Genomic DNA, 15,278 nt, shown 5'->3' on the forward strand with positions numbered 1-15,278 from the left:
AAAAAATAAATCATAAAAAATAAAAAATAAACTTTAAAATGTACTTTAGGCCTAACGTTCATTAATAGATTCTTCACTGGGTCAAAACCTCATATTGAGATAAAAAATTTTTTTTTTTTCAAAAATTACTTAATTTTATATTTTACCTTCTTTATTTTAATTAAATAATTATATATATATATATATATATATATATATATATATATATATATATATATATTATTTATTATATACTTATTCATATAATTCAAATGAAATGGGTAAAATATAAAATAAAATACAGTATAAGTATATAATAAAAGTGTTTTACCCATATATATATATATATATATAATGAGTTATTATCTGGTTTTGTTTCAGTTTTAGTTATTTTAGTACTTCAATTAAAAACTAAATGAAAATGAGATGACTCAAATAAAATAAGTAAAATTTATAATTTTCTTTAAAAAAATGTCAGAGTAATACTTATGTCGTGTTGGTGTTATTTTTGAGAATGAAATAAATTAAATAAATTAAATGAGAATTAAATATGTAGGTTTAATTAATTTAATTATATGTTTTATGCTTAATAATGGTAAATTTCAAATTAAATGTCTCAGAAATGTCATATATAGATAAATAAAATATAAATAAAATTTAAATTGAATATAAATTTAATTTAATTATAGAAAATTAGGACTTAAGGTATTAGGAGATTTTAGGAGGATATATATATATATATATATATATATATATATATATAATTTTAGAATTTTTTTAAAATATAGAATATAATATAATTTTTGTTTGCTGTTTATTTTTTTAATCAAAAAAGGGGTAAATGCAATAATATCATATGTAAATATCGAAATGTTACAATATCATACCAATTTTTTATGCATTATGACTGTTGACATTTATGAAGGAAGTGAACTTGTGATTAGTGTCTCTCCAGTGTGACTGAGATGTTGACCACACAAGCCGACCGCTTCTCTGCTGAGGAGGTGAGGCTCGTCTCACATGTGATCTGATGCTCGATGGACACAGTCTCAGCACCACTGACCGCTGTGTTGTTTCAGATGGTGCAGATGGTCACCGCATTCCCACCACACGCTACGGGAAACCTGGACTACCGCAATCTGGTCCACATCATCAGACACGGAGAGGAGAGGACCAGGAGTAGATAACACGCTCCTCAGCCAATCACAGCGCTCCCTACGTGTCTGTACCCGCCCACTTATTTATAACTGACAGGCTTGCTGTTGCTGAAACGAGAATGTTCAGATTTTGTTAACGTATGATGATGTTGTGTGGATTTTTGCACCTACCCGTCAAAGTGTACTTTTAAAATACATTTATATGAAAAACTGATTTGAGTGCAAATTATTTTCTTTAGAGACAAGGAATGCAATGCAATCCAGTGATGGTCAAGAGACGAACAAATAAACAATGCAAGAACGTGTGCGTATGAGGGATGTAGAAAGTATGTTAATATGGAACAAGAAAGAGCCATAGTTACAGAGGTTTAATTTCTGTCATAACATCAGTGAATATTATGATTCAGTAAGGCACTGAAGTTTTCTGTCCCTCAGTGACTCTCAGGACAGGTGGCACTACTTTTGTTTTCTTCTGGGATAAAGTCGAGAGCCTGTGCTGTTATTTCTGTATGCAGCTTGTAATCTAATACAGTTTTACTGCAGCGGCCGGAGACAATGAGCATAGAAACCTCCGGCTGTCTGAAGTCTCACTATGGCAAGCCGTTTTTACATTCAATCCCTAAAATCTATTTTCATGCTAGTACATGCACTTACTTTTATATCCACTAGTATATATTCCATTAGGTACTAGTACTTGGCCTATTTGTTGGCTAATAGTGCTTATTTTTTAGGTATTAGTGGCTATTTTAGTACTTTTTCATTAGATACTAACTCTTAGTAGATGCTGGTACTCATTCATTAGATACTACAAATAGCACTTTTTTTTTATATAGCACTTTGTTTTACTAGTACTCATTTAGCAGGCACTATTTATTAATTATTTATTCCTTATGCTAGTACTTATTAAATAGACCCTAGTACATATTCATTTGATGCTAGTACTTATTTCAGTAGTGACTAGTAAGTATTCTGTTGTTACTAGTAACATATTATACACTAGTAATTATTCATTAGGTACTAGTTTTTATTATTAGTATTATTTTTAGATACCAATATCTATTTTTCTTAATCATTAGATACTATTACTATATTATTATTATTATTATTATATACTTGCACCCATTAAATAGTATTTATTTATTACATACTAGTATTTATTCTTTAGATACTTGTACCTATAAATGATATACTATAATTAATTCTTTAGATATTAGTACTTATTTATTAGCTACTAGTACTAGATACAAGTACATTTATTAGCTACTAGTATTTATTCCAGATGTTTCTAGTAAGACTTGTAGAAATAAATAATAATTAGTATCTGATGAATAAGTACCAGCATCTTTTAAACTTTACTAGTATCTAATGGATAAGCACTGGTATAATTAGTAATGAATGAATATATATATATATATATATATATATATATATATATATATATATATATATATATATATATATATATATATATATATATATATATCAGTACTTAATTTAATAGATACTAGTAGATATATTATTTTAAAAGTACTAGTAGGATGAAAATAGATACTAGTATGTTTTTAAGGAATTGATGTTAAAACAGCTTGCCATACGGGATGCTGATCGTCTCATAGTATCGCTGCTCGGGTCATGACTGCCAAAGATGAAGAGATTGTATTAGTTGTATTAAACAGACACATAAATATGTAACTCAAGAACTCATGTGTCTTACGTGCTCCTCTTCCAGTCATTGTGTCAGCGCTGTAGTGTTAATCCAGGGTCTGGATGGGCTGGTATTGTTGGCCAGCAGAGGATTATGGGTCAGGAGCTCTTGTTTCTAGGTCTATTTTAAAGCTTCTGAAGCTCCAGGACACTTGTATGAAAGAGGACGAGCTGAAGAAATGTCTGATTGACTGATTTTCATCACACACTGCTGAGTTTTTCTGCTGAAATTGCAAAATGCACCTACAAACCTTTTTACTGTCATTATGTTGTCAACCGATTAATCTTAATTAGAATTATTAGGCTATTAGTTTTTTTTTTAAATGTTTTTAATCTTTATATTTACTGTTTTTGTTTTAAGTTTAGATGGTTTTCATATGTTGATGTGTGTTATTTTCATTTTCTTTATTTATTATGACTTTTTTTATATGCCTGTACCATGTTTATTTAATTTCAGTTTTATTTTGAATTATTTTAGGAGTTAAACTGAATGAAAATGATAAAACTAAAATAAAATAAGAATTTTTTTTATTAAAATAAAAAATATAAAATTTAATTATATATTTTATTAATAACATATACTTTAAATATATTATATATAATTTTTTTTTAAATATTTTATTTCAATGAACATTTAATTTAAAGTAACAGAAATATATTCATTTTTTAGTGTTTTAGTTTTCAGTAAACAATAATAACCCTGATTCTCATCCTCACAGGATATGGACTATTTACAGAAAAACTTCTTAAAAATTAAAATAAATAAATTATTCATTTATTTTTGACAGGTATCTGATTTATATATTGCACTATATTTAACAAATTAACTTTTTTTTTGTACCATGATGGAAGAGTAATAAATTTCCCACAATATTATAATCAATGTAATCCAACCTGGATTTCAGTATATATTTTTGAGTTCTTATCAATTAATATTCATACTCTTGAACAGAAAGGGACTGAATTAGATGTAAAGTCACTGCACAAACACTAGAGGACACCACAGTTCTGTTTCTACTACCAATACTGCTCTGAATAGGCTATCCACAGATCTCATTTATATATGAAGTTGAAAATGATTTTTGTTTGTCGTGATATTTTTTGGGATGTGGTTTATTCAGACACACCCTGTCAATATTCTTCACCTTATGTGAGCATGATGCTGACGAAACATCTTAAGAAATCATCATTTCCTGGTGATGTAATACTGTATGATGCTGAACATCTATCACTTGTCCTGTGTTTCTTCAGTCACATAAACTTTCTTCATTACAGTAAAAATACTAGGATTTTTAAATAAAATTAAATGCATGATGCTAAAATGCTTTTACAAACGAAATAAGTAGCCAATTTCCTTTTTGCATTAGTATTGAGAACTAAGGGAGGATGTGGTTAGTTGTCATGAAAATAATATTAACATTTAAAAATCATATTTTTTATAAATATTTCATATAAAAATATATAAATAGCTAAAAAAAAGTATCCAGTTAACATTCAGCGTCACGGAATATTGTGAAATCCAGCTCCCTCCCATTTCCTCCGGACTATTTTTCCTCATTCGTGCAGCTGTGGTGTATTCATCCGCGCGCCGGTCAGTATATAAACGGCTGTAACTGAATGCGTGTATCCTTCCGCTGAGCCGGTGTGCCTCTGCCGCAGCACGCACATCTGACGGCCCGCTCAAAACCACGCGTTACATCTTCTCTTTAGAGTTTTCTGTGACAAATCTCTTCCTTTCTAACCGAAATAGTTTTATTTGTCGTATTTTGTGTGTGTTTTGAGCGGAGCTGTTTGTGTTTTATTCGGCTAGCCATGGCTGACATCGACAAACTCAACATAGACAGCATCATTCAGCGCCTGCTCGAGGGTGAGTCGATCAAATATTGTTATAAAAAGACAAATCATTTAAAACGTGTTTTTATTGTAGCACATCGATATGTCTATTACTGATTTATCCGCTATCAGCGTCGTATTTCGAGCTGTTGAGCTGAGCTAATACGTTTAGCTTAGCGTTAGCCGCTTAACGTAACGTTACTGACATCAACGTCTATGTTTCAAATACATTAAAATAACGTTAGATTTCCTCTCGAGACACGTTCAGAAGCGCGCCAAAGATGCCAAACAATGCAGTCTACATAGACAGCTCGCTTGGTTTTGAGACACAGCCGAGCTCCTCGCGCGGTTTTTGTGCTTAAAATATAAAAATACACTATATAATGCTGAAAATGTGATGTTATACACTTATATAAGGCTCCCACATTCATTAAAAACCTGGAAATGACAAAACTGTACTGGCCTGAGTTAGTACAAATAAAATAAAAATATATATTTAATTGCTTTTTTAGACTTAATATTCAAAAACATTAATTTTATTTTCTGTTCTGACTCTTATTATTCAAGTGCATGTTTCATAATGTTATTGCTTTATTGTATTGCATTATCATAAAGCAGTAAAAGTCGTTACTGCAATAAATACCTTGTGACCATGCAAAAAAAAGTTTTATTGTATACAGTATTATACTGTAATAGCAATCCTTGGTTCATGATAATGAAAGTTTTTACGTAACTCACTTCTGGGTTCGGTTATGTGCAGTATTTTTGTAGCTTTACATTGCATTAGTTTTTGAACATTGTAGAGATGCATCATCTTTAGGAACGTAAACATGGATGTTCAGAACTCAGATGCATTAAAGAACCGAACTTGCACACCTTGAATCATTTTCACACATGCATTGCTTTAAAGAAAGACTTTTTTGCTTTGTGTCCGAGCCGGTCGTGTGTTTTCATGCGGGCTACTCTATAAAGCTAACTGTGTTTCTCAGAAGCCTCTCCCTGTTTTTCCACCTCGTCAGAGTTTAGATGTAGCCAGTTGCACCACCTGCATGTTTATTGCTTTACAGCCTAGAAACGCGGCCGGGGTGTGAGGACTGCACCTATATCTGCCCGCCGTCGCCCGTTATTAGTACGGCTGTTCCCTTGGCAGTCTGCTCCCGTTACATAACCACACTCGCTTTAATGCCGCCCGATGTGTTGCCAAAACCTGCTTCCTGGTTCAAGGGTGGAGGATATCAGTCCAGGAGACCGGGTCCTTCTCAGATTCATGAATTGAAGAGTTTGGGATATGCTCAAAGGAATAGGTCTAGTTCACTTAAAATGACAATTTTAGGAACCCTCAGGTCATCACATCACAAGCACTCCAGTCCATCAGTGAACATCTGGAGAAGACAAAACCTGAAACACATCCAGCATTAAGATGATTTTAACTCAAACACATAGTCTATAATCCATAATAACACTTCCTCCAGTGAAAAAGTGTTCTGGTCTGAATCAGGAGAGAAATCTGCACAGATCAAACACAGCCAAAAACAACTCTCAAAAAATATGTGACTGGTTTTTTAATGTGAGAGACAACAGCAGATGCACTTTTTCAATGGAGGAAGTGTTATTATGGATTACAGACTCGTATATAGCTTGTTGGTGCATAAACAATGAGCATTTGTCGTATTTTTTTGATATTTTGCTAAGGACTCAAGTTGGAAGTGAAACTCTTGAGTACTTCAAGTACCTTCATGAAGCTCTGAAAGGTTTCATTGCACAAGCACAACTTTAAAGACGCTTTCCACACTATTCAGCTGTTGTGTAGAGTTGTGTTCCTACAGTATGTGAGCTCACGAGGGTGTAGTTTGGTATGTGTGTCTCGTCACAGGGAGTTTCAGCTGGTGCATTACATGGCAGTGACTTCACCCGCATAACTCAGACGAGTTCGTCCAAGCAGTTGAACTCCAGCATGCGTCATCTTCTGGCTTCGTTCACTGTAAAGCTCCAAACTCGAACCTCGATAGCCGTGCTCCACGTTCTGTGTGTTGCAATCACTCAGAAGTGTTTTGGGTGGATCTCCCGCCGTTGTCAGCTGTGTTGTCGGTGTAGTGTAGACAAGTTTTGAGGAGCACTGACTCACAGTCACCGTCTGAAACCTCCTGATGTGGCCGATCTGTGCGCCAGGGTAGCGGCTTTCAAGCTTTTTAAGGAGCAATTTGTTACATAAGTAGCAGATTATATAATTTAGCATTTACGAGCAGAGTTTTGAGTGTCACGAAAACAATGAGAATGTGAATTAAGGTGACGGCAGTCTGAAGAACGAAACAAAGAAAACACTATTTTACATCTGCATCCAAAACACAGTGACGTCTATCAGTATTTAAAGGGCCGGTGCACTCAAATGCTGACTGTTTTCCTTATTTGCATGAATGATTCCTTTAAGAAAGGTTCAGCTAATGGTGATGAAGTGACTTGACATCATCTCGTTGAATAGCCCTTTGCTCATTATTGTGGAGTGTTTCGGACAGCTCTCTCTCTCTCTCTCTCTCTCTCTCTCTCTCTCTCTCTCTCTCTCTCTCTCTCTCTCTCTCTCGCTTTACTCTGTGAGAGTTTGTTGACATGGAATGAGATTATGAAGACAGCCAGTGGAAACTCTTTTGCTGTAAATGACTAATATATTCCACTTTTTACACCTGTGTGCATATCTATTTTTTTTTTTCAGAATTATTACTATTATTTAATACTATTATACTGTTTTTATATATAATTCATATATACACATAGCATTTAAATTTTTTTTAAATCTAGTTGTTGCTTAAATTGTTCAAAATATTAAATAATAGATTTATATAAAATATAATGCATTTAATATTTGTGTTATTTGTAGTTTTTTATTCATATTAAATATTCAGTATTATATATGTATATTTCAGAGTATTTTGTTATTGTAATTACTTTAAGTGTGTATTATTAATATTTCCACAATCATTGTTTTTACATAAATTGATATATTTTTAATTATTTTTGTGCTTATATTTTTGTTGATTTTAAAATGATTAATATTCAGATTAAATCATGATATTTTTATTTTAAAGAGATTTGTTATAATTTTAAATGTTTTGCTTTAATTTTTATTGAACCCCAGTTTGGGAAACGCTACTGTAAATGTAAATGCCCACAGTCTTACATCCTGGTAATTATGTTTTTTTTTTTTTTATATATATCACAGAAGCTATATATATATATATATATATCACAATGTATTACTGCTGTTTTAGTTGTTAATTCAGTGGGAAAATACTTAAATATTAACCGTTTCAAGCGTGTGTATTTGGATCATCCAGTTAAATCCTGTGTTTGGTACGTTGTGTCCTCCATAACTTTCCGTTATCAGCAAAACAAGCTTCGGTCCAGAGCTGCAGAGCTGTGTGCCAGTTGCTCAAAACACGGGGTAAAAATAGAAATGCTGGGCAGTAACAGGCCGTCGTGGAGCACAGGCCAGCCTTTATTCCCTGGAGTTCCAGCGCAATAAAAACGAGATCGATGTGAAAACTGCCAACATTCTGAGCAGGCAGAAGTTGTTAGCGGGGAGAAATGGGACTGCGGGATGATCCGTGTGCTTTCCACATTAGGGATGAATCCTGTAGGTCACTTTGATCCTCTGTAAGTAGGGCACGTCTGCAGACAGGAAGACGAACCTAACCTACTTCCCTTCCCTGTGCTGACGGATCACAGAAAGGCCATATTTATCTGCATAATGCCACGGTTCTCTCCTGTTTGTCCTAAATAACTACAGGTTAAATTACTCTGGTTTCGCAACTCTGGACGCACACTTGCGAGAAACGATTGCTCAACTAACCAGATAATTACATGAACGATGACGTCTGATGGGGATTGAAGTGTTGGCTTGGATTGATAAATTGTCCACGTCTTTGTTTTATCTTCCAGCTGTAGGCAGAACTTTGGACCAGGATTATGATTAAAAACTATTATTATTATATTAGTTTTATTATATTATTATTATATTATATTATATACTCATGCCTTAATTTGATTACCTAAAAAAAGTATATATTTTTGTTTATTGTTTTAAAACCTAAATCCAAAAAAAGAGGAACAATGTCTGAAAAAACAACAACATCAAAGTATTTCATAAGGCCCTGTTATTGTAAACCGTTTAACTAAATTGTTAAATATTTATGAATTCAGTTGATTAGACACACATTTTGATTATTACAATTTAAATAAACCATTAAAAAGGAATTAAGAAACACAAAAGAGACTTTGAACACACAAAACAGATTTCGTAGGGCTCCAAAAATCACATTTTTGTTGAGCTTTTCGTTTCATGATTTCAGTGAATGCTTTTTGATTGACTCATTTAAATAATGTTAAAGTTAACTAAAATCAAATAAAAATATAAAAACCTATAACTTTTTCAGTTAGTTATCAAGACAACATTTCACATTATTATTATTATTTTAAGCTTAAGTGCTTAAATATACGTTATACACCGGATAGTTCCGGTCCTTGATTCTGATTGGCTGAGCTGCGTTCGAAGCTGTTGTAAATTACTCTACAAACACACACCTTTGTTTACTTTTGTGTGTTGCTCGGCAACCACTCCGTTACAACAACTGTTTCTGAGGCTTACTGCTTTAATGACAAAATTGATATATAACAAAATGAATAAATAAAATTGCAACAATTAAAATGTAAAAATATATAATAAGAATTATAATAGTACATCAGTGATACTATAATAAACATCAAGTGTCTTAAACACAAACATTGCGCTCTTATGTTTTTCCCATGGGACTGGTCAAAGAGTCGACGCATTGCTTTGGTTAACTGTGTGTGTGTGTGTGTGTTTGCAGTGAGAGGCTCGAAGCCTGGCAAGAACGTGCAGCTGCAGGAGAACGAGATCCGGGGATTGTGTCTGAAATCCCGCGAGATCTTCCTCAGCCAGCCCATCCTCCTGGAGCTGGAAGCACCGCTGAAGGTCTGCGGTGAGTAACACAACCCTGCTGCTAAGATTCAGCTTTAGCCGGTCGTTTTGTTGAAATAGTCAGTGAATGAGCCGCGTTCCTCTCCTCAGGTGATATCCACGGACAGTACTATGACCTGCTCAGGCTCTTCGAGTACGGAGGATACCCACCGGAGAGCAACTACCTGTTCCTGGGAGACTATGTGGACCGAGGGAAGCAGTCTCTGGAGACCATCTGCCTCCTGCTGGCCTACAAGATCAAATACCCCGAGAACTTCTTCCTGTTGAGGGGAAACCACGAGTGTGCGTCCATCAACCGCATCTACGGCTTCTACGACGAGTGTGAGTGTCCAGACACTGTGCTGCGGTTTCAGAGATGCCGAAGATGCGCTATAATAATAAAAATTTCTTTATAATAAAAAAAAAACAACTAACAAAAAAAAGTGTTTCTAAAGAAGATATTTTGAAAAATGTTGGTTTCCGAACAGGTCACCATTGACTTTCATAGGTTGTTTTTTCTCCTACTATGGAAGTCAATGGTGACCTGTTCGGAAACCAACATTCTTCAAAGTATTTTCTTTGGTGTTCGACAGAAGAAAGAAACTCCTACAGGTTTGGAACACGCGGAAGTTGTCAATGTTTTATGCCATTATTTGATAACCACCATTTTTTATGAACTAATGTTACATTTATAAAAACCACACAAACCAAAAGCACAGATTTTCTGAAAAAAAAAAAAAAATCATTGTAAACTAATATTATTGTTAACATTTTATTAATTCAATTGATTAGGAATTGTTTTTTTCATTACTACTATTTAATTATGCAGTTGAAATTAGGCTCATTATAAACTGGATACACAGAATTTAAGAAAAATAAAAATAATTAATAGGGTCTTAAAAATATTATAAAATTGTAAAAATTTATATTTCATGACTTCTATCAAAAGTTACCAAAACATAAAACCGTTTTTGTTACTTGAAATAAAATAGCTTAACTGAAAATAGCTTAATCTAAATATTCAGAAAATCATCTTTAAAGTTGTTCAAATGAAGCTCTTAGCAATGCATATTACTAAGAAAAAATTAAGTTTTGATATTTATGGTAGGAAATTTACAAATATCGTCATGGAACATGATCTTTACCTAATATTCTAATGTTTTTTGGCATAAAATAAAAAAATCTATAATTTTGACTCGTACAAAGTCTTATTTGTAGCAATAGACAACAATTCAGCTTTACTGCTCGAGGGACACGCATTTTTAATTTCTTGATGTTCTAAAATAACTTAAAGTTAAGATGGAAAAATTAGACAATAAAAAGCAAACTATTAAAAATGACAAACAAAATTACCAAAAAAAAAAAAAAAATTTTAATTGAAAAACATGATTTTGTTTTAAGGTGTATGCTGAAATCCCTAATTCTGCTAAAACACTGGACTGTCGTGGGAATATAATCCGTAAATGCATGTCCAGATTTGACTGTGTTTAGCTGTGTTTTAAACTCTTTTATAAGAGCAAGACGTGCACTTTAAACAGAACTGTGACTCTCGTTCAGTGCAGAATTAATTATTGAGCATCGTGGAGAGTGAAGGGAACCAGAGTGTATTTTTAGCAGAGTGTGTTCCTCTAGAGCTCTTCTTCGTTTAAATGTGAACTAGTGTTAAATAATGAATCCTGCAGGTGATCTCAAACTCATGCTTGTGTGTTTAGGCAGGAGACGCTACAACATCAAGCTCTGGAAGACGTTCACAGACTGCTTCAACTGTCTGCCCATCGCTGCCATCGTGGATGAGAAGATCTTCTGCTGCCACGGAGGTGTGTGTGTGTGTGTGTGTGTGTGTGTGTGTGTAGATAACCAGAGAGACTTTCACCTGCTGAACAAGCGCTGGCTCTTCTGCTGCGTGGAGTGTCATGAGTCTGAGTTTTTATGGTATCCATTAAAGCTCACACTTTTTACAAGGGCATCTATGTTAGGAATTTCTCAAAATATTGTACACAAGTCTGAGTCACATCACCGGTGTTTGGTCACGAGTCCAAGTTTAATTTCAAATCCATTTGTTAGTCTCTTTCTGTACGCAGGTTAGTTTTATAAACACCGTTGCTGGACATTTAGTTCATACGTGATGTAAATATATACATGCATACATTATAAAACTATAAAAAAAACATATATATTATTTTTAATAAAAAAAAATATATATATATACATATTAGTATGAAAAGTTAAAATATAATATTTATATATTATATTTATTATTTATTTTTTAAATATATATTTTCAATTAAATGCACTACTGTTCAAAAGTTTAGTTTGGTAAATTTTTATGAAAGTCTTTTAAAAATTAAAGAAATTTTAAAGTAAAAATTTAGAAATTTTTGTATTTTCAGCATCATTCCAGTGTCACATGATCTTCAGAAATCATGAAAATATGATTATTTACTGCTCAAGAAACATTTCTGATTATCAATATTGAAAAGAAACAATATTTTGTGGAAACGGTGATGCATTTTATTTTTCAGCATTCACAGATAAACACAAAGTTAAAAAGAGGAGCATTTATTTGAAACGGAAATCTTTGGCAACATTATAAATGTCTCAAATGTCACTTTTGACAAATTTATAGTGTCCCTGATTAAATTTTTTTTAAATATGCAATTAAATTTAAAATTAATTAGATACAAGGGAAAAACAAACTTGTGCTCTGAATTAAAAACAGTATTTAATGAACTATATTTGTTACAAAACAATACACATTATATCGTAGTGTTTTTTCCCCCCATTCATTAACACGAATGTCCTTTTTGAACTAATCGCTGAAGTGAATCAACCTCCTAATGCTTCATGAGAAAGTTAGTCGCATCAGTCCTCCGTCAGATGATCTTTCTCTTCAGATACATGACGCATGTAAAACGAGAAGCCTGAACATCTGCTGTTTAAATCATCTTACTTCATCAGTTTATGATTTGCAGTGACATCATCTGCGTCTCGTGTGATCCCTGAACGGGTGCAGTGTCTCTGGGAACCTAATCTCCAGCGCTCTTTGCTGTTCCTCAGGTTTGTCTCCTGATCTTCAGTCCATGGAGCAGATCAGAAGGATCATGAGACCCACAGATGTCCCGGACCAGGGTCTCCTGTGTGACCTGCTGTGGTCCGACCCGGATAAGGATGTTTTGGGATGGGGCGAGAACGACCGGGGCGTGTCCTTCACCTTCGGAGCAGAAGTAGTGGCCAAGTTCCTCCACAAACACGACCTGGATCTGATCTGCAGGGCTCACCAGGTGAGGCAGTGTTTTTTTTTTATTGAATACATGATTTTTTTTAAAGAGTTTTATTGCAGTTTTTGTTTGCACACACCGTTATGATGCTGAAAATTCAGCGAAATAAATCATGTTTTTAAGTATATTAAAATAGAAAACCTTGGGATCTGCCTTGACTTCTTACTGAAGTTTGTAACAAAAATGTTTGTTCTAAATGTTGTCGTTTAGTAAATTCTAGTCTTTTTTTTTTTTTCTTTGTTTGCCTGTGTAATTTTTATTCATTTTATTTAATTTTTTGTCTTTTAGTCTTTTATTAAATGTATAAAAATGAAAATTATGTCTTGGTAACTAGCTGAATTTAAAAAAAAAAGTGTTTTATTCCAGGGGGATTTTTTTATTTATTTATTTTTTAAAACCGCTTTGAATGTTGTAACTCTCCAGCTGTGATTCGGTGAAGTAGTGAACTGTTTGACTGATAGCTGCAGCTCCTGAACTTCCTCTTCCTGTGTGTGTGTGTGTGTGTGTGTGTGTGTGTGTGTGTGCAGGTGGTGGAGGACGGATACGAGTTCTTCGCCAAGCGGCAGCTGGTGACTCTGTTCTCCGCACCGAACTACTGCGGAGAGTTTGACAACGCTGGAGCCATGATGAGCGTCGACGAGACCCTGATGTGCTCCTTCCAGGTGCGTTCAGTCCTGCTCTGATCCTCTGATCGAAATCCGCTCGCATCTAAACCTTACGTGTGCAGCCAGTCCCAGATACTCCAGTTTAATGCAACATAATGCATTTTAAACTGTTAAAACGAGTGAGAGAAGATTACATTAAAAAGTGCATTAAAAAGAATGTAAATCAAGGACCTGTGATAAATACTTTCCCTTTAAAAGACATGTATAAATGCTATTTAAATCCAAATCGCATTCATTTAGATTTACATAAATGCATGCAATACGACCATAATCCAGTGACTATTCATGAGATGAAACAACATACGTTTTGTTTATAATGCATTATGCATTCATTATATTGTGTTATAAACGTAAGTGTTGCATGACACAAAGCTGATTCAGACTTTCACGTTATTCAGCTCGATTCATGTTTAATCTGCAGATTTTGAAGCCAGCAGAGAAGAAGAAACCCAACTCGAGTCGTCCAGTGACTCCTCCGAGGAACACAGTCCCCAAACCGGCCAAGAAGTGACCCCCGCGGCCCGCTGGACTTGTATCATACGCTCTTCATGTGTCTCGGATCAGGAGTGGCTCTGAACCGTCCACCACGTCTTTATTTCGATTCTTCACGTCCTCGTTTATCGTCCCGAGCGGAGCGTTTTAATTTCACTTCATTTCCGAGGCAAACAGTCTCTAATTCCCACTTCAGGACGACGTATCTTCTGGATTTTTAAATCGACACGTTTGAGATGATTTGTGACCACTGTGAACAAACCAGTCTGTTTTTATGCACCTGTTGCTTATTTTTGGTCTGGTGAATGTGCCATGAGGTTTGATATCCAGTCCGCTTTTATCATTTTTGAGTCTTTTTTTTAATCTTCATGATTGCGAACGGATGGATGTTGTAAAGTGTATGAACTAAAACGTCCTCTTTCTTTCTTTCGACGCGATGCCTTGTTTTCTTCATTGCGTATCATGTGAGGTTTGGGCATGTTGACTTCTGGATCTCTTGTGTTGCATGCGTTAGTGTTAGAGGAACAGGACACAAGGTTCGGCTTCTCTCAGGGCATGCCACCTTCAGCATGTCTGCAGAATAATGTAGCTCCTCATCAGGTAAATCACGTCAGGAAAACCTCTTTTCTTGCAAATTTCTACAGTATTTCAAATAGATTCTGTTTAACCCAAACTCACTGTAAATATACAGGACACGTTTTGTTCAGTCTTGGCAATAATTCAGTTTTCCACACTATAAATAATTGTTATACTTGGAGAATAAATCGAAGGGAGATGGAAACACTTTGTTTGATTGTTCATTTCAGAAATGTATTGAATTTAAAGGGAACATGAAATCAAAACTGATTTATTTATTAATATTATTTACTTAAGAGATATAAATATTGTGTTCCCGACAATATTCAGTGTTCTTTTAGATGTTATTTTTGCATTTTGAGTTCAGAAAATAAGATCTTAAATGTTAAGACAATATTTGAGAACTTAGTAGTTCTTTAGAAAATATTACAAATATTTGAAAACTTAAGATACATTTAAGGATGTTAGGAAAATATTTGAGAACTTAATCATCTTAACTTAAGTTGTTCTTTAAATATTCAAGAATTTAAACGTTCTTAAAATATCTGAGAACTTGGGTGTACTTTGAAAAATATTTAAAATATTTGAAAACTTGAACGATATACTTAAGATTAACAACTAA

The 15,278-nt window shown here is 33.8% G+C and overlaps 1 protein-coding gene across 1 annotated transcript; it reads left to right on the forward strand.

The window, feature by feature from the left end:
- Positions 1-4,454: 4,454 nt before the first annotated feature.
- Positions 4,455-14,864, forward strand: LOC113070289 (serine/threonine-protein phosphatase PP1-gamma catalytic subunit B). Its single transcript, XM_026243535.1, has 7 exons — positions 4,455-4,707; positions 9,536-9,667; positions 9,757-9,987; positions 11,358-11,462; positions 12,703-12,926; positions 13,451-13,585; positions 14,010-14,864. The coding sequence occupies exons 1-7, from the start codon at positions 4,653-4,655 to the stop codon at positions 14,097-14,099; spliced, it is 972 nt and encodes a 323-aa protein (XP_026099320.1). The 5' UTR covers positions 4,455-4,652; the 3' UTR covers positions 14,100-14,864.
- Positions 14,865-15,278: the final 414 nt, after the last annotated feature.

The sequence above is a fragment of the Carassius auratus genome, chromosome 5 (genome assembly GCF_003368295.1).
Source record: "Carassius auratus strain Wakin chromosome 5, ASM336829v1, whole genome shotgun sequence".
NCBI classification, from domain to species: Eukaryota; Metazoa; Chordata; class Actinopteri; order Cypriniformes; family Cyprinidae; genus Carassius; species Carassius auratus.

What these genes read in the sequence shown, in the direction of transcription:
- LOC113070289 (XM_026243535.1), top strand. Translation starts at nt 4,653, where the DNA reads ATGGCTGACATCGACAAACTCAACATAGACAGCATCATTCAGCGCCTG. An exon ending in CTACGGCTTCTACGACGAGT is followed by an intron (nt 9,988 to 11,357) that starts GTGAGTGTCCAG and finishes TTGTGTGTTTAG; the next exon opens with GCAGGAGACGCTACAACATC. An exon ending in TGATCTGCAGGGCTCACCAG is followed by an intron (nt 12,927 to 13,450) that starts GTGAGGCAGTGT and finishes GTGTGTGTGCAG; the next exon opens with GTGGTGGAGGACGGATACGA.